Raw genomic sequence first — 18,964 nt, 5'->3', positions numbered from 1 at the left:
AGAAAAACAACTTTTGAGGAAAACAATTTTATTTTCCCCAGCTGCCGCTTGGCCATTTTACAGTATGATAACCCTGTTCACATCCGGAGTCTGAACATTAGATAAGGACTTGAGTGTAGGCTGCTCGCTGTAAGTTCACGCTTTGTTTTTCCCTGGACACCTTTTAAAATAACCACATAGAGTCGGGCCAGAACCAGTTAGTGACCTAGTGACCTGGCCCCAATCGCCTTGGGAGTAATAGGCGCTCTTACCTTGCCATCTGGGGCTCGCAGGTGCCCTGGGACAGGGACTGCCCCTCCCGGCTCAACCTCGCGGCCTCAAGTTTTAGATCTGTAAGTTACCATAAATCCCGAGTGCTACTCACTGTGTGCCGGTGATACTGAAACCGCCCCTTCCCCAAAGTGGGAGCTGGATGCTGAGCGAGCCGCCTGCCAGCCCCGCGTCTCTGTGGCTCCTGCCTCCTCATTCAGCAGGTCAGAAGCTGTATATGCTCAGCGCAATACCCCAGCTCTGGCTTCTGCACCGCGTTGTTCCTGGAGGGTGGGCGGAGTCAGCCAGGCCTCAGCCCCTCTTGATTCTCCCAAGAGTGGGTTGGGTGAAGGTGGAGGCCTGTGTGCAGGGAGCCTCACCCAGGCCCAGGCGGTGGCACTTTGCCTGGCTCGTTTCTCCCTGTCGACTGCCCCCTGCCAAGACACACTGCTTGCCTTGCCCTGGCTGGAGTGCACCAGCCCCCAGCGCCCCCAGTTTACGATGATCCTGTGGCTTCTCGTGCCTGGAGGGCCATCACCTCTTTCAGGTCCAGTGGCAGGACCTGGATCTGACCCATCTCCGTGTCCCCACTCCAGGACCTGGCACACAGGAAGCCTCCTGGGACGTTTGTGGAAGTACGAGTGAATGACCTCCTGGATCTCCACCGGAAGCCCGTCCTCATCCCGCCAGCCCCGAGCTTCTTCCTGGCGCCTGGAGCTTCTGTTTGCGCTTGGCAGGCGTTGGCATTCTGGGGGCAGGTGGTGGGTTTAGAGAAAGGGAGTCCCACCCCTCCACGTCTGTGCTTCTGATCAAATTGACAAATGAGAGTCCCACGTATGGCTTCTCTTGGGCCTGCATTTTTTTTTTAATCTATTTATTTATATTTAATTTTATTAATGATTATTATTTGGTCGAGTAGCATGTGAGATCTTAGTTCCCTGAGGAGGGATCAAACCAGTGCCCCCGGCAGTGGAAGCCCAGAATCTTAACCACTGAACAGCCAGGGAAGTCCCCACACTGGTTTTTTGACTACTAACATGTTTGGATCCAGAATCCAGAAATGTCTCTCTGAAACCTGGATCTCTGGATTCCTCTGGGGGGAAAAAAAAACAGGAGATCTGGCGATAGAGATGTCATTCCTGCTCTGTGTGGGAGGATGGGGGGAGGCATGGGGGAGAGACGTCTGATGCAAGGCGCCCCTTTTGGCGGAGGGCACCGGCTTGCCTGCCCGCCGCGTGCCCCCTCCTCCCCGCCCCCCCGGCAGGGCCCCAGGCACTGGTTTTGTTTGTTTTGTTACCTGTCCGGTTCTTGCAGCCTTGAGTTTGCCACCTCTGTACTGGAGCCTCCTTAGCTCAAGGGAAAGTGACCAGGGGCTTGGACAGCTGCTCCGGAGCCCCAGGGCCCTGGGACCCAGGCGTCCTGATCAGGGCACGGTCTTGCTGTGTGGCCTGGGGAGCTGTGAGTCTCAGTTTCCTCGTTTGCCATGTAGGGGGTGGGAAGGATCCCCAGTGTCCCTACAGACAGAGAGCTTTAGGGTCTCACTTCTGCGGGTCTGTGTCTCTGCAGAAGGCTGGGGCTGGACTTGGTTGCAGTGCTCACTGTCAGTCCGGTTCGAGGGGCAGCATGTGGCCACTGCCACAGTAAGGGTCCAGGGCTCCCGTGTTTCACCTGTGCTCCTGGGTGCCTCCTGGCTGACAGAGGCTGGCCCAGACCTCGCTCCTCCAGGGCAGGGAGAAGGTTTGTCCCCAGGGCCTGACAGGAGGCCTCGGGCATGTCTGTCCAGTGAACACGAATATGGAGCGTGGCCTCTGCTCACAGGACCTGAGATGCAGCCGCTGTTCCTGCCCTGTGGCTGCTGGGTCTCGGCAGCTGTGAGCCATGGTCTTCATCTGCCCTGGAGTTTGTGCGTCCTCGGTCTTCTTTCTCTCTCACGAGCCCTAGACTGTGCGAGACCCAGATCCTGGGGTCCTTTTGCTGTGGGCAAGCCCCTTTCCCTCTCGAGGTCTCCCACAAACAGAGGGACCCAACTGGCTCCTTGAAGCCTCCGTCACTGGCTGAACTGTGTCCCTTCTTCCTGCCCCAATCGGTATGTTGAAGCACTAACCCTCAGCGCCTCAGAGTTGCTTTTGGAGACAGGGCCTTTAAAGAGATAATTAAGGTAAAATGAGGCCACATGGGTGGGCCCTCGTCCAGTATGACTGGTGTCCTCATTAAGAGGAGATTAGGACACAGACATACACAGAGAGATGGCCACGTGAGGACGCAGCGGGGAAGATGGCTGTCTGCAAGCCAGGAGAGAGGCCTCAGGAGGACTCAGCTCTGCCCACGCCTTGATCTTGGACTCGTAGTTTCCAGGATGGTGAAAAAAAAAATTCTGTTGTTTAAGCTCACCAGGCTGTGGTGCTTTGTTCTGGCCGTGCAAGCAGGCTCACACCCCCCTTCTAGATTTTACTGTCCTTTCCTGGCAGGGTGGTGGCTGCTAGTGGGTGGGCCTGCCTCCTCCACGGGTCTGGGGCTGGGCTGGCACCCTCCAGGGCCATCACCATCTGTGGCACAGGGGGCTCAGCTGCTGGAAGGGGACGTCGGCTTGAAGAAGCAGACAGAAGCTCAGACAAGGCTGAGCCCTGGTTCTCCCTGCTGGTGCCCACACGTCAAAATGAGCTGGCCTGTTCTCCCTGAGTGTAGACCCTCTGGGCTCCGGTGCTAGCAATGTGGTTTCCAACTCCAGGGGTCCTGGAAGTCCTCCTTTCTAACCAGCACCCTCCGGGGTCCTCTGAGTGCAGCGGCCCAGCCCAGGGACTTACCTGCTACAGAAGCAGGTGAGGGCTCAGCTGCAGACTCCTGGGGTGTTTTTGGCTCCTCCAGCAGCTCTGGTTTCTCGGGGATCAGGGCCTCGTTGGTCTTAGGAATGTGACTCTCCTCCCACCACTTAAGCATCTTCATTCTAAGGCAGTGAGCCCCAAGGTTAATGCTGTGCTGAGTACCCACTGGTTCCCAGAAGGAGGCCTGGGCTGGGGTTAGAGGACCATGTTTCCCTCTGTTTGCTGGTTCTGTGACCAGCACTCTCCTCCCCTCGTCAAATGGGGATACAAGTTCCTATTCGCTTAGCCTGGACCCTCTTACCAGCCTTCTTGATGGGCTCTTTCCCTCCAGCCCCCTTGCCTTCCCTGCCTCTCTCCTCCATCACCCTTCCACAGCACCCTGCCTGCAAAGACCAAAACCTAGATCAATGCCACCATCTACTTTTTCTTTCCTATGACCACTGCTGGGAGGAAATATCACAGGGCAATGGCGCCTGGTGCCAATAACAATGAATGGTCTCCAGTCATCGCTGGGCCTTTGCAGCTGTTACCAAGTGTTTTCCTTGTCCTTGTACAGACCCCAAGTATTCTTCTCAACAGCTGTTCTAACCACATCTAACACCATCACTCCTCTCAATTCTCTACCCCCCCACCCCCGTTCCTGCTTCCACCCACATCATTTCCAGCAGATGGCTTTGCGGTATTCCTTCTCTCTAACAAGGAGCCATTGGGTAGAAGGCAATCACAAATGGCTACCCAATCAAAATGTCACCTCAAGATGAACAAGAAAAAGAAGGGCAGCTCTTGGGTCTCAAAAGTAAGGATAACTGGTTGGCTTAGACAGTGTCATTTCAGTGGCGTGGCGCTGGAGAGCAGATTGAAGTGGACTGAAGAATGTAGGAGTGATGAGAATCAGGAAGTGGGTGTAAGCTAGTCTCTCTCTCAAAAAAAAAAGAAAAACACTGGATGGTCCATAGAAGGAGTTTGTGGGGCTGAGGTGGGAGAGATTTGGACACGCTTATATAATTCAGAGAAAGAGCCAACGAAGGAAGAGTGATTGAGCATTTGAGAGACAGAAGGCATGATCAATGGAGTGTACAGGAGATGGATTCCCAAGGCGGAGGAGGGAGGGCTAACCCTGGACAAGAAGAGAGATGCCTTTCTCTGAAAAAGGCGAGGAGTAAATCATTGGTGCCGATGGTATAACACCGCAGGTTTGGGGAGTTGCTTTTTTCCTCTGAAGTTAGGGAAAGCCTTATTGCTAAGAGTGAGAAGGGAGGAGATAGGAAACTTAGGAGGGGGAAGGAAATCCTTTGTAGTACTGACAAAGAAAGGGCTGACTCAGGTAGGCTGAGGGATTTCTGGGCCGTACTGATGCTCCCTCCCGAGGGATAAGGAGATACCGAAGGGGCAGGGTTCCTTCAGTATCTTACTTGTGCAGGTTGCTCTAACCTAGCACGTGTTTACTTTACTTACACAATACAGGAGACAGGGAAAGGGGGGGAAAAAAGAGAGAGAGAAAGAGGTTTAACACATATTAAATGAGAACCCTGGGACTGCCCTGGTGGTCCAGTGGTTAAGAATCTGCTCTGCAATGCAGGGGATGCAGATTCAATCCCTGATGCGGGAACATAAGATCCTACATGCTGCAGATAAATTTAGCCCATATCCTGTAACTGCTGAGCCTGAGCCAGTAGCTTCTATGGAGAGTTTGTATGCCTCAATAAAAGACCCTGCCTGCTGCAATGAAGACCCGACACAGCCAGATAAATAAATAAATATGTATATATTTAAAACCCCCAAAACAAAATGAGAACCCCAATCTGAAAGGAAATGGCAGAAGCAATCTGTGAAAGAGGTTTGAGAATTTTCCAGAATTGATAAAAGACACCAAAGCAAACTTGGACTGCAAGGAGATCGAACCAGTCAATCCTAAGGGTAATCAACCCTGACTATTCCTTGGAAGGACTGAAATGCTGAAGCTAAGGCTTCAATAGTTAGGCCACCTGACCCGAAGAGCCAACTCACTGGAAAAGACCCTGGTGCTGGGAAAAATTGAAAGCAAAAGGAGAAAGGGGCAGCAGAGGATGAGATGGTTAGATAGCATCAAAAAGAGCTGGACATGATTTAGCCACTGAACAACAACATGAAAACCCCAGAGTTCCCAAAAATTAACTTTTATATTCAGCATCAGTATTTTATATTTAACATGTTTGGTTGCCTTATGACCATCAGAATTTTTTCATGCCCGCCTGTCTTTAGTTTGCTTTCTGATATTTGTGGCTTGCCTCAGCACACACACACACACACACACACACACACATATAAATATAGTTATTGTTTAGTCGCTCAGTCGTGTCTGACTCTTTTGTGACCCCATGGACTGTAGCCCACCAGGCTCCTCTGTCCATGGGATTTCCCAGGCAAGAATATTGGCGTGGTTGCCATTTCCTTCTCCAGGGGATCTTCCCGACCCAGGGATCAAACCCACGTCTCCTGCATTGCAGGCAGATTCTTTACCACTGAGCCACCTGGGAAGCCCATACGTATATATACCTGTACAATATATTGTATTTATATAAATGCTGCATTCAACAAGTGTAGAATGCATATTCTATTCAAGTCCACATGGAATATTTATTTATGAACACTAAGCAAAAATTCTGCCACAAAGCAATAAAGAACTAAAATCATGCATAGCATATTCTTTGAACTTACTGGATTTAAATAGAACTAAAGAAAAGAGGATTTAGAAAATATTGATGTGTCTTTAAAAAAAAAAAGCTCATGGGTGAAAAAAAATCTTAACAGAAATTAGAGGTATTTAACTAAATTATAATAAAAGACTTTATATTAAAATTTGTGAGATGCAACTAAAGTCATGCATAGAGGGAAATTTATAGCCTTTAAATGGAAAACTGGAAAAAAAGATGGCTGATGTAAGAGTCTGTATCAAGAGGGAAGACGAAGCTGAAAGAATCATAAGGAAGGAAATAAAGTAAATGTAGTGCTTTACATGTAGTAAAGTAATACTACAAGTACTACAAATGTGCTTTACTGTAAAGTACACTTACATAAGTAAATGTAGCAGACTTTGGGGAGAGCTTGCTGGTGGGTCTTAATTTGATACTCACGCAAGGAGGACAAGGAAGAAGAAGAAGAGTGCTGTCGCAATGGATCCATACACAACGCCCTGGATCAGCCCTTTCACCAGCGCATTAGAAACTGAATTCTTATCTGGAATCAAAGAGAAGTGAGAGCAATTTTTCTCCTACGGCTATAAGGTCTGAGCCTTACTCTTTCCGCTGGCTCTGTGAAAAAAGTTCAGTTGTGTCTGACTCTTTGCGGCCCCATGGACTGTAGCCCGCCAGGCTCCTCTGTCCATGGGATTCTCCAGGCAAGAATACTGGAGTGGGTTGCCATTCCTTCTCCAGGGGACCTTCCTGACCCAGGAATCAAACCTGGGCAGATTCTTTACCATCTGAACCACCAGAGAAGCCCTGTACCCGACCTCATTCTGGTCTGGGTTGTTGTCGTTCTAGCCCAGTCACCAGACTCCTGCACACTTACCTGGCGGTATCAGGAAGATGCTTGAGGTATGGATTCCGTGTTGGTTCCGCCCCTCACAGTGGAGGCCCCTGACTATTTCTGGCTCCCCGAGGAGGCTGATGGTGCTGTTGGCCCAAGGGGCAGCTATGTTGGATGTCACCTGGAAATTCTTATTCATGCTGTTCAGATCCACAGGATCACCTCCCATCAACCACCGCACGGAGGGCATGGGGCTCCCACGGAAGGAACAGCTGCACTGCAGAGTCTTCTCCAAGGAACAAGAAAAGTAGAGCAGCCTGGCCGGTGCTGCGGGGAAGGAGGGCCGGGAGTCAGCGAGCACCGTGACTCCGTCTCCGCCTCCTCCAGGACTCAGCCCTCTCCTTGTCTGTGACTCCCATGGGGCTCCAGAAAGCCTTTCTGGAAGCCCAGGAAGCCCCGAGGGGCTGTGACTCAGACTAGTTCCCCTTTCATCCTCTTTCCTCATCCGCTTCACACCCGAGCTCAGCACTTACTCTGGCCTTACAGCCCCAGAAGCTAGGGGGAGGTGTGACTGCTCCCCACACCGCTCCTGTCCCCCAGCCCAGGACTCGCGTCTTTCTCTTGGGTCCGAGTCCCTGCCAGACTCTGAATCGTCCCTCGCCCACCAGCACTCACAGGCCACCTGGAGCCTGACCATGCTACTTCTGGGCAGGTGAGCCAGGGAGAAGTTCAGATGGCATCTGAGGGTGGTGCGGCGGTCCTTAGGTTTCAGGGTGAAGCACAGGACAAGGGAGGAGGGGGGCGGGGAGGAGGAGTTGCTGGAGCCGTCTGTGGTCTGTGCCGGTGGACACGTTGGGCCCTTTCCAGGAGATGAAGAGGGCTTTGGTTTCTTTGCAGGTGCCTTTGAAGCTTCAGACCAAGGTCGCAGGTCCCCCAGCTGCCAGAGCCCCTGGGACGTGGAGCTCTGGTTTCTGGGTCAGATCTGGAGGAGAGAGAGACAGGTTGGACCCCAAACTTGGAGACAAGGGGCCCTCGTGGACACCTCAGTGATGTGCAGTGTTCCAGGTGGCCAAGCACTTTCCCACCCGTTAGCCGATTTGGTGAAAAGCAAAAGTTGCTCAGTCGTGTCTGACTCTTTGCCACCTCCATGGACTGTAGCCTGCCAGGCTCCTCTGGGATTTCTCAGGCAAGAATACTGGAGTAGGTAGCCATTCCCTTCTCCCGGGGATCTTCCCGAACTAAGGGTCGAACCCAGGTCTCCTGCATTGTGGGCAGATTCTTTACTATCTGGGCCACCAGGGAAGCTGATTTGGTTCTGTTCCCCTAATCTGACAACCCCCTAGAAGCTGGGATTGTGATTACTGGGTGGCTTTTCATAAGTTTATTTCCCTTCTCTACACAGAAGGGGCACACCTCAGTGTCTAGGTGAGCAAACTTGAAGAGAGTTACTTCAGGTGGCAGAGTTTGAACCAGAACCCTGACTTTTCAAGACTGAGGATGAGTGAATTTTCTGAGAATCTACATTGTCTCTGAGAAGAGCCCAGCGTGCTATAGTCTATGGGGTTGCAAAGACTCGGACACAACTTAGCAACTGAGCAACAACAACGTGATTCTCTACCTGTCTCCCAGCCTAGATTTTTTCGGGCCAGCTCCTACTCTGTCTCCTCCCAGCCAACCCATCTCTCCCCTTAGGCTCTGCGCCTTCCATGATGATCTATGATCATTTATGCCTCCAACTCTTACTGGCTAGAGGCTATGGGCAAGTCACTAACCCCCATTTTGCCATTTCTATTTGGGGAGCAGAAGGTCTTATCAGTTGTGTCTGTCACGTTGTTTTATGGTTGTAAGAATGAAATACCCATGGTTTTGTAAAGCCCGGCATCAGGTGAAACAAAACCACACGCTAACCAGAGCGCAGTCTGAAGTTCCTTCTTTCTAAGCCATCCACTGCATGAGACTGAATTTCACCTGAGACCAAGAGTTCGATACTGTCCCTCAGGAAAGCACTCCTGCGTTCTCCTAGATTGGCACAGAGTGGATATGTCCTATTATCTCTTTTGAGTATGCTGTGGATCAGGTGGGTACATTCTGGCTCTTCAAGACTCCAAACAGTGTGAGGTGTGCCCTGGGTGTTATTATCGAGGGCAGCACTGTGTTGATTTGTAGCTACAGAGGAGCTGATACTTTTACTGAGCGGGGCACCCAAGGTCGTGGAGCTGCCTGGGGATTCTTCAGGAAATTCAAATACACAAGAGATGGCAGAGCACCAGCTCTCTTCCACTGATATCTTCTCGACTTCCAACGACATGTGAGAAATTAACCCTGTGTGGAGAGATTCAAGTTGAAAAATAGACTCATCTCATCCACTAGTTCTGGGGAAGGAAATGGCAACCCACTCCAGTATTCTCGCCTGGAGAATCCCCCAGACATGGGATCACAAAGAGTTGGACACAGCTGAGCAACTTCACCATCCACTGGTATCCTGTGCATGCTAAGTTGCTTTAGTCGTGTCCAGCTCTTTGCGACCCCATGGACTGTAGCCCACCAGTCTCCTCTGTCCATGGGATTTCCCAGGCAAGGATACTGGAGTGGGTTGCCATGCCCTTCTCCAGGGGATCTCCTCCATCCAGGGATCAAACCCATGTCTCCTGCATTGGCAGGCAGATTTTTTACCACTAGCGGCACCTGGGAAACCCCTCTAGTATCCTACCTGTGCATTAAAGGATCAACCTTATCCTAGGAAGGCTTGGCTCTTGCCCAGCTTCTGTGAGGAAAGCACTGAGCTCTGGTAATGTTCTGTCTGGTGATGACCAGTGTCTTGGTTTACTTGGGGCCTGGGGAGACACCAGACAGTTATGCTAACAGAGTGATTTACGAGGGAGCCTTGGGCTATGCAGAATCAATTTGACCTCTGGTGGGGCTGGAGATGAAGGTCAGCCAAGGGGATGGTCAGCCATGCTTACATGCTGAGCCCCAGTAAAACCCCTGGACACCAAGTTTCAGTGTTTCCCTGCTTGGAAATAGCCTGCTTGTTGCCACACTTGGAACAACAAGGAGAAGACAACTGGAAGCTGGCTCCTGGTCCGTCCTACATCCTGCCCTCTGCCGATTTTAACATTTTTTTAATTAGGTTTTTTTTTTGGCCGCTTGGCATGTGGGATCCTAGTTCCCTGACCAGGGATCAAACTCTCACTCCCTGCAAAGGAAGCTCAGACTCTCAACCACTCTTAGCCAGGGAAGTCCCCACCTCTGCTGATTTTAATCTCTGTCCTTTTGCTATAATAAGCTGTAACCATGAATATAACAGTTATGCTGAATTCTGCAAGACCTTGTGAGTTATTGAGCCTGAGGGTGGTCTTGGGGATCCTGTACCATCCCAATCTAGTCTGTTTAAAATTTCTTTTGTTTTTGGTAGCAACTGTATCTCGTATCCTTGGTCACATCGCATCATTTCTATATCTTGGTTTCTTGATTAGAAAAGAGGGTAAAATAATACCAAATGCTGCAACGTTGTGAGAATTAAAGATATTAGCTACAGAGGCATGTGGCACTCCTCTGTAGTCATAATTGCAGGCTATAATGTAGCCATTGACTCTCTGAACAATTACTTCTTCCCCTTTCTTCTCTGTTTCCTAGGTGACTGCTCTGTCATGTACAAAATGGATGGACTGGAAAACGTCACGGTTCTTGAGACCATTTCTAGTAATGACATCTAAAATGATGGTAGTAATGCCAACCTGTGTAAGTTTCTCTATTTTGTTTTGGGTTTTTTTTTGGCTGCACTGTGTGGCTTGCGGGATCTTAGTTCCTGGACCAGGGATGGAACCCATGACCCCTGCAGTGGGAGCCTGAAGTCCTAACCACTGGACCACCAGGCAAGTCCCTCTGTGTAAGTTTTTATAGATTTCCAAATACCTTCACAGGAATCGGTTTAAGCCATTCTAGACTTCCCTGGTGGCTCAGATGGTAAATCGTCTGCCCACAATGCAGGAGACCTGGCTTCAGTTCCTGGGCCGGGAAGATCTCCTGGAGAAGGAAATGGCAACCCACTCCAGTATTCTTGTCTGGAAAAGCCTATGGATGGAGGAGCCTGGTAGGCTATAGTCCATGGGGTCACAGAGTAGGACGCAACTGAACAACTTCACTTATATTAGTTTTACTACTCCCCTAGACATATAAGGAAACTGAAGCTCCACAGAGAGTAAGGGCCCTGCTTGAGGTTATAGAATAGAAGCCTCAGGCCTGGATCCAGGCTTTCTACTTGCAAAGTCCAGTGTCCGGGTCAGGGGATCTTGACCCACTTGGCCGCCATGCTTTCCTCTCCTCTAAGATTAGACTTAATGACACCCACCAAACAGCTGATGATGTTGACAGAACAGATGTGGATACATTTCTCATTTGGGTTCTAGAGTTACTGGGGCACACCATTAAAATGGAAGTAGGCGGGACTTTCCTGGTGGTCCAGTGGTTAAGAGTCTGTGCAGGGGGTGCTGGTTCAATCCCTGGTCAGGGAACTAAGATTCCACATGCTGCGTGGCCAAAAAAAAAAAAACGACCTAGGAGTCAGTAAATGTAGACGCTCCATTAGTTAAATTTCTAGTGACTTGGGGCCAGTTGCTTAGTCTCCCAAAGCCTGTTTCCTCACCTGTGAATTGGGGATTATAATTCGTCAGGGTAGAGAAAATGGAACATGTGGTGAGTCACAGTGGCAACCCCAGCATATGCACATGGAAGATGTCTGTTATGTATGATTGATCATGCACTTAATTCTTTAGGTCCTCCCCTCTTCACCTTACCCCAGTCCAGCCCAGCTTCCACCACCCCCCGCCCACACCCACCCCAGCCCTTCCTGGGCTTTCTCAAACACCCCCACCCTGCCTCTCATTCCACTTACCCAGCCATAACAGTGGTGGTACCATCAGCACTAACAGGATGGCACCGACACGAGAGGTTCAGGACCTAACATGCTGCCAAATGTTGGCCTCAGGCCCACACCTCCCGGAGGGCAGGATCTGGAATGAATGAGAAGAGGGGCAACAGTATAAATGAACTGTTTACTAGGGTCTCGTGAATCTGCAATCATCCTTGAGGTTTGTCCATTGTGTTAGGGGCCTCAGGGGACCAGAGGCTGGGCAGCTTCAAGGACAGGGACAGGGAAGGGTCCTCATGACTCTCTGTGGAGTCCCAAGACCACGTCCACTTTCTTTTCTTTCTTCTAGTCTTCACTCCCTGTCCCTTAGCCCTTTAAAGGGTCTCACAGGCCAGGCTGAAGAGCTTGGGCTTTTTCCCAAGTCTATGGGGAAGTCATGGAAATCACGGAAAGGTTTTGAACCGTGGAGTAGGGGGCAGGTAAGGGAGTTATTACTATAAAGGTCTCTCTGGGGACTTCCCTGGTAGGGAATTCGCCTGCCAATGCAGGGACATGGGTTCGATTCCTGGTCTGGGAAGATTTCACATGCCTTGGAGCAAGTAAGCCTGTATTCCCCAACTACTGAGCCTGCATTCTAGGGCCCGTGTGCCCAAAGCCTGTGCTCCATAACAAGAGAAGTCACCGCAGTGAGAAGCCCTCGCACCACAACGAAGAGTAGCCCCTGCTCGCTGCAACTAGAGAAAGTTTGCTCACAGCAGCAAAGACTCAGGGCAGCCAAAAATAAACAAGTAAATAAGGAACTCCTGGGAGCAGACAATTAAAAAAAAGAAAAAAAAAGTTCTCTCTGGTCTTCATTGAGGACAAAGTAATAGCTCAAGAGAATGATGATGTGAGCTGAGCTGGCCCTGTGCCTACGGGGGATGGAGAGGATGGGGTGTATTTAAGAGATATTTCAGCCATAAAAGACATTCCTATGACTGGCAAGATAAATTCCAAACTCCCTTGCCTTGCATTCAGGCTGTCCATGACTTGAGCTTGCACTTGCCCTTTCTCTGCTGCCCACCTTCCCGTCACACTTTGCCAGCCCAAGATCTATGTATATATATACAGCACACCTAGTCCATACGGTCCCACCTCTGCATGTTTCCTTGGGCCACTTCCCTTCTCGTGGCATCCTCCTGCAACTCTCCTCTCTGCCCATGTAACTTCCTCCTGGGAGCCTTCCTGGATCCCCACAAGCACAAAAAAGTCTCCATTTTCAGACTTCAGCACCTCCATATTTTCACCTCTTTTAGGGGAATGTCTCAGGCAGAACCCCAGAGTTGCCTGCTACCTACCCTCCTGGGAAAGGCTAGAGATCTCTTCAAGAAAATCAGAGATACCAAGGGAACTTTCCATGCAAAGATAAGCACAATAAAGGACAGAAATTACATAGACCTAACAGAAGCAGATGATATTAAGAAGAGGTGGCAAGAATACACAGAAGAAGAACCATACAAAAAAAGATCTTCATGACCCAGATGAACACGATGGTGTGATCACTCACCTAGAGCCAGACATCCTAGACCATGAAGTCAAGTGGACCTTAGGACCCATCACTAGGAACAAAGCTAGTGGAGGTGATGGAATTCCAGCTGAGCTATTTCAAATCCTAAAAGATGATGCTATGAAAGTGCTGCACTCAATATGCCAGCAAACTTGGAAAACTCAGCAGTGGCCACAGGACTGGAAAAGGTCAGTTTTCATTCCAGTCACAAAGGTAATGCCAAAGAATGTTCAAACTACTGCACAGTTGCACTCATCTCACACGCTAGCAAAGTAATGGACAAAATTCTCCAAGCCAGGCTTCAACAGTATGTGAACTATGAACCTCCAGACGTTCAAGCTGGATTTAGAGAAGGCAGAAGAACCAGAGATCAAACTGCCAACATCTGCTTGATCATAGAAAAAGCAAGAAAGTTCCAGAAAAACATCTATTTTTGCTTTATTGACTATGCCAAAGCCTTTGTGTGGATCACAACAAACCGCGAAAAATTCTGAAAGAGATGGGAATACTAGACTGCCTGACCTGCCTCCTGAGAAATCTGTATGTAGGTCAAGAAGCAACAGTTAGAACTGGACCAACAGACTGGTTCCAAATAGGGAAAGGAGTACGTCAAGGCTGTATATTGTCACCCTGCTTATTTAACTTCTATGCAGAGTACATCAAGCAAAATGCTGGGCTGGAAGAAGCACAAGCTGGAATTAAGATTGCTGGGAGAAATATTAATAACCTCAGATATGCAGGTGACACCACCCTTCTGGCAGAAAATGAAGAGGAACTAAAGAGCCTCTTAATGAAAGTGAAAGAGGAGAGTGAAAAAGTTGGCTTAAAACTCAACATTCAGAAAACTAAGATCATGGCATCCAGTCCCATCACTTCATGGCAAATAGATGGGGAAACAGTGAAAACAGTGGCTGACTTTATTTTTTTGGGCACCAGAATCACTGCAGATGGTGACGGCAGCCATGAAGTTAAAAGACGTTTGCTCTGTGGCAGAAAAACTATGACCAACCTAGACAGCATATTAACAAGCAGAGACATTACTTTACCAACAAAGGTCCATCTAGTCAAAGCTATGGTTTTTCCAGTAGGCACGTATGGATGTGAGAGTTGGACTATAAAGAAAGCTGAATACTGAAGAATTGATGCTTTTGAACTGTGGTATTGGAGAAAACTCTTGAGAGTCCCTTGGACTGCAAGAAGATCCAACCAGTCCATTCTAAAGGAAATCACTCCTGAATATTCATTGGAAGGACTGATGCTGAAGCTGAAACTCCAATACTTTGGCCACCTGATGTGAAGAACTGACTCATTGGAAAAGCCCCTGATGCTGGGAAAGATTGAAGGTGGGAGGAATAGGGGACAACAGAGGATGAGATGGTTGGATGGCATCACCGACTCAATGGGCACGTGTTTGAGTAAACTCTGGGAGTTGGTGATGGACAGGGAGGTCTGGCGTGCTGCAGTCCATGGGGTCACAAAGAGTCGGACATGACTGAGTGAACTAAACTGAACTGACTGACCCTCCTGTATGTTTTTGTTTTATTTTTAATTTTTATTTATTTTTGGCTGTGTTGGCTTTTCACTGGGCTTTCTCTAGTTACGGTGTGCAGCCTTCTCATTGCAGTGGCTCTTCTTGTTGCAAAGCACAGGCTCTGGAGTACACGGGCTCAGGAGTTGTGGTGCACAGGCTTAGTTGCCCCGTGGCATGTGGGATCTTCCTGGACCAGGGATCGAATCTGCATCCCCTACCTTGGCAGGTGGATTCTTAACCAGTGGGTTACTAGGGAAGTCCTATATGTTCTTAATCTTTCAGATTTGTTATGGTGGTGAAGTTAACAGTTCAAAAATAAAAACACCTATTTCCCTTCCTCCTTCTAGGGCTGGTCATGTGATATAGTTCTGGCCAATGAGCCAAGTACAAGAAAAACGCTATTGAATTATTATCACCAAATAGAAGCCTATTCAGCATTTACCCCCCCCCCTTTTTTTTTTTTTGCCATCACAGTTGAGCTCTGAAGTTCTGCTTTTTGCATATAATACTAACTAATGAAATTTGAGAGCCTGGTTTTAAAAAAACACAAGTATTCATGATAAGGGAAACAGGATAGAATTTAAGATGTCCTGGTCCCCTGCAGCTATAAATCAAAAGATACTGTGTTATAAGAGGGTTCAAGGAGTCTGATTTGATATTGTGCAAAACTGAGGATGTTTATAAGAACATAATTTTTCTCCTCTGCAATATACAGTTTCATATGAATATTCATGACTGTTACTGACTCGTTCTAGGCTGTTACAAATCCGCCCTTGGAAGAACAATTTAAATAAAGTGGTCTTATGAGACTCCAAAGACATTTGAAATTATTACATGACTTCTGAAAATGATATCCAAATAAAGTGGAATTCGGGCCAGTTGTCTTACTTGATAATTTCTTGCTCTGGTAACAGTAGGTTGTAATTGACACCTCTGTTTTCTTAGATTGTGTACCTATCTGTAGGATTGTACTCTCTTCTTCTCCCAAGTGGACAATGCAAAATAAAAACCATGGACTCTGTTGTTATATTTATTGTTAAGCAAATATTGTGAGAGAGTTGCCTGCTTAAAATACCAAACATCTGAGGCTAACTGCTGGAGACTATTGGGAAGTTCTGGGTTTTTTTATATTAGCGCCACCACTTTCTTCTCATTGCTTTTCTTCTTCTTTTCCCCTGGAATATAGATGAGATGCTGGAGGTGGAGCAGCCCCCTGGTAACCATGAGGAACCCTTATAGGTCAAAACCACAGACTGAGGATATTCTTGATGATAGCATAGGGATCCTGGTTCTCTGACAGCCTTGTGGTGCCGCTACACCACCCTGCATAATTTACTACATGTTCTTCATTTGGTTACTGCTCTCAGTGGCTAACTGATGAAACACCCTACCAGGAAATCTATCCAAGAATGAGCTCCTTGAGGTAAGGCCCAACATCAGATACATCTTTGTGTCCTTCCCAGCGCTTAGAAAGGTTCCCTTCTGAAAAATATATTCCTTATTAGCCTTGAAATGTCTTTAGGATCTGTGCTTATAGCCACTCTTTCATTTCTGGTATTTGTAATTTGTGTCTTCTCTCGTTTTCTCAATTAGCTTATGTAAAATCTATCAAGTTTACTGAGTTTTTGTTTTTTTAAAGACCAAGATTTTGGTTTTAACTGATTTTTCTGTATTGCTTCTCTCTTTTTAATTTAATTGATTTCTGCTTTCTCTTATTTCCTTCCTTCTGCTTGTTTCAGGTTTAATTTGCCCTCTTTCTCCTCTCCCTCCCCACCTTCCTCCTTCTTCTTTTCTTAAAGTGACAGTCCTTACCATGGATTTGAGTTTTTCTCTAGTCTAAGCACAGCTTTAGTGGCATCTTACAACTTTCAATATGTTTTAAAAATATTCAATTCTAAATATTTTCTAATTTCTTTTGTGCCATGGATTGAATTGTGTTCCCAAGAAGATATGCTAAAGACTTATCCCTACATATCTGTGAATGTGACCTAATTTGAAATAATGTCTTTGCAGGTTACCTGTGTAATCAGATTAAGGGTGATTGCACACCTACTGTCCAACACAACTAGTGTCCCTATAAGAAGAGGGAAATTTCAACACAGACACACTCACCCAGGACACATGGATAAGGCCATGTGAAGATGAGGGCCAAGGAACTAGAAGGAACTCCAAGGATTGCCAGTCATCCCCATAAACTAAAAGAGAAGCAGGGAACAGATTCTCCCTCAGAAGGAAGCAACCCTGCCAGCACCCTGATCTTGGACTTCTAGCCTCCAGAACTGTGTGAACGTGGGTTTTATTGACCAGCACATAATGGTCCTTCAGACTTGAAAATTCTGATCTTGTCCAAGTCTCATTCCCTTCCTTGGACTTTAGAGCCTCCATGAGTTGTCTCCACGGGTAACCTTTCTCCTCCCTCTAGACAATCATTTCCTTTTCCAAATTTACTTCCTTGTCAGGGGTTGGGAGAGTTCCAGCCTGGAGCTTCTTCAGCACAACACCATCTGGCTATTTCCTTGAAAACTGAGTATCCTCCTTGCCCTTTGCTGAGTGCATCAAGTGAAGGACTGACTTACAGAAATGCTGACTGGAGGACCTACTTTCCAGAGGGACGACTTGTTGATTTAACACCCCACAAGCAGCCAGATGAGCTGACAAATGGGATGACCTTGTACACAAAGACTGACTCTCGGGAAAATGACTAAGGTAGAGGAAGTCTTAGCTGTTCTGTAACCAGTTCATCAGGCGGCCTGAAAGTCCCCAGGCCTCACCAACGCCCCATCACTGTGCAGGTCCCCCAGGGATTCCCACCCCACCTCCTCGTCCTCACCAAGCTCTGCTCAGCAGGAGTGTCAGGGAGCATGCAGGAGTCCACCCCGAGCCAGTGGGGCCTGATGATGCTCGTGGGAGCGGCTGGGACCCTGAGGAGCCACGAAGGGGAACCGGGTGAGTCTCCACTGTCTGCACAGCCCCAAACAATTGAACAACCGTCCCTACTGGGCCCCTTGGGCTCCAGCGGCCCTTGGGAGAATCCTCTTTGTCAAGCAGAGGTTCTAGACCCCTGCTAGACCTTGAGACTCCCGGTCTAATCAGCTTTAAGGACACTCCTCCTTCAAGCCGGTACCTGTGGACAAGGAGGTGATGGGCAGATTGGAAGGCACTGATCAAGGATCAAAATGCCAAGTGTGCTCCCCTTAGGGTCAATCAGAAGTCACCTTGGTACCCTCTTGTTTCTTGTCCTGTAATCAAGGCCTCTATCGTGAACAAAGCAAGACTCAGCTTTCCAGTTTCACGCCCAAACCCGTCACTGACCTATTCCTGTAATAGGGGCGCATCCGGTACGCCAGCCATTAACTATGACAGTAGTGGTCCTGCTCAGCCATTGGTCCTCATTGCAGCAAGCCACGCCCCCCAAGTGAGCAACCGTTAGTAGTCCCGCCCAGCCATTGGTTGGAGCTGCAGCGGGCCCCTCCCCCAAGCCAGCTACTGTTAGTGAGCCACCAGTTAGGGGTCCCTGTCAGTCTTTGGTTGGAATTGCAGTAGCACCCTCCCCTCCCCTTTCCCTGTATAGAAGGAGCCTGGAATTCAGACTGACGGAAGATGTTTTTATCTGCCGCACTATCTGCCATCTTCTTGGTCTGATATCTCCCTGATTAAAGTCCTTAGTCCTTGCCCCAACAATTCCAGATTTGTTGGCTTGCCCTGTGGTGAGCAAAACAAGTTTGGGCTTGGTAACAATTCTGACCAAGCCACCCAGGAGTCTTGCTGCTGTGATCAGCGGCCCTGGTTGGGGAATTTTCAGGTAAGGTAAGGCCCTAGCAGCTGCCAGGAACACTTGCCCTGATAATTTTCCTTTCAAAATTCCCTGAAGCAGCACCAGCTTGGCGGTTGAAACAAGGAGTGGACATGTGGGAGTCGTCGGGCTCCATACAATAGGATAAGTGGCTTCAGTGTGTACAGCCAGGGATATTCTCCCTTCTCAATTCTGACTTTTCCTTAAGGGAAAAGCCAACTGGTTTTGCATTTGATTGGGGTGCCTTGCTGGAGATGGAATTGTTGACCTCTGCTTGACTCGTGAACCGGTTGGTTTGCTTTTTGCATTCATTCATGATGGAATCTGCTTGCCCTTTTGGTATCGGAGCATTTGCTGTGCTTTTTATGTTCTGTTGTTTTCTTAACTTATAAATGTGGGGAAAATATCATCTGTCCCTAAGGAAAGCCCTTTGGGGGCATATTTTTTTTAATAAATGGACAAAATATAGCTGTGAGTCTGTGACTAAGAAGGAGATGACATTCTATTGTAATAGTGTGTGGCCTCAGTATACGTTAGGATCTAGAGAGTGATGACCCTTGAATGGCTCACTTCATTATTATACGATATTGCATTTAGAATTGTTTTGTGAAAGAACAAGTGAAAATGATGAGATTCCATATGCAGA

At 48.3% G+C, this 18,964-nt stretch overlaps 1 protein-coding gene and 1 long non-coding RNA gene across 3 annotated transcripts; one reads left to right on the top strand and one right to left on the bottom strand.

Moving 5' to 3' along the window:
- Positions 1–47: 47 nt before the first annotated feature.
- LOC112580334 (SIGLEC family-like protein 1) lies at positions 48–17,909 on the bottom strand. 2 transcript variants are annotated; one of them, XM_044930897.1, is made up of 7 exons: positions 17,838–17,909; positions 11,473–11,590; positions 7,254–7,560; positions 6,621–6,905; positions 6,185–6,287; positions 3,054–3,193; positions 48–2,191 (listed from the first exon to the last, which is right to left on the bottom strand). In XM_044930897.1, exons 3-7 carry the CDS (start codon positions 7,273–7,275, stop codon positions 2,187–2,189), a joined length of 555 nt encoding a protein of 184 aa, XP_044786832.1. In that variant the 5' UTR covers positions 7,276–7,560; positions 11,473–11,590; positions 17,838–17,909; the 3' UTR covers positions 48–2,186. The 2 variants fall into 2 exon arrangements, with proteins under 2 accessions (XP_044786832.1, XP_044786831.1); XM_044930896.1 differs by having other exon boundaries at positions 6,621–7,560.
- On the top strand, positions 10,183–18,786 carry LOC123330162. The gene is made up of 3 exons (XR_006545889.1): positions 10,183–10,319; positions 15,712–15,948; positions 16,539–18,786. It is a non-coding gene; the product is annotated as an uncharacterized LOC123330162 (long non-coding RNA).
- Positions 18,787–18,964: the final 178 nt, after the last annotated feature.

This window comes from Bubalus bubalis, chromosome 18 (genome assembly GCF_019923935.1).
Source record: "Bubalus bubalis isolate 160015118507 breed Murrah chromosome 18, NDDB_SH_1, whole genome shotgun sequence".
NCBI lineage: Eukaryota > Metazoa > Chordata > Mammalia > Artiodactyla > Bovidae > Bubalus > Bubalus bubalis.
This window is presented reverse-complemented; position numbering and strand designations above follow the sequence as displayed.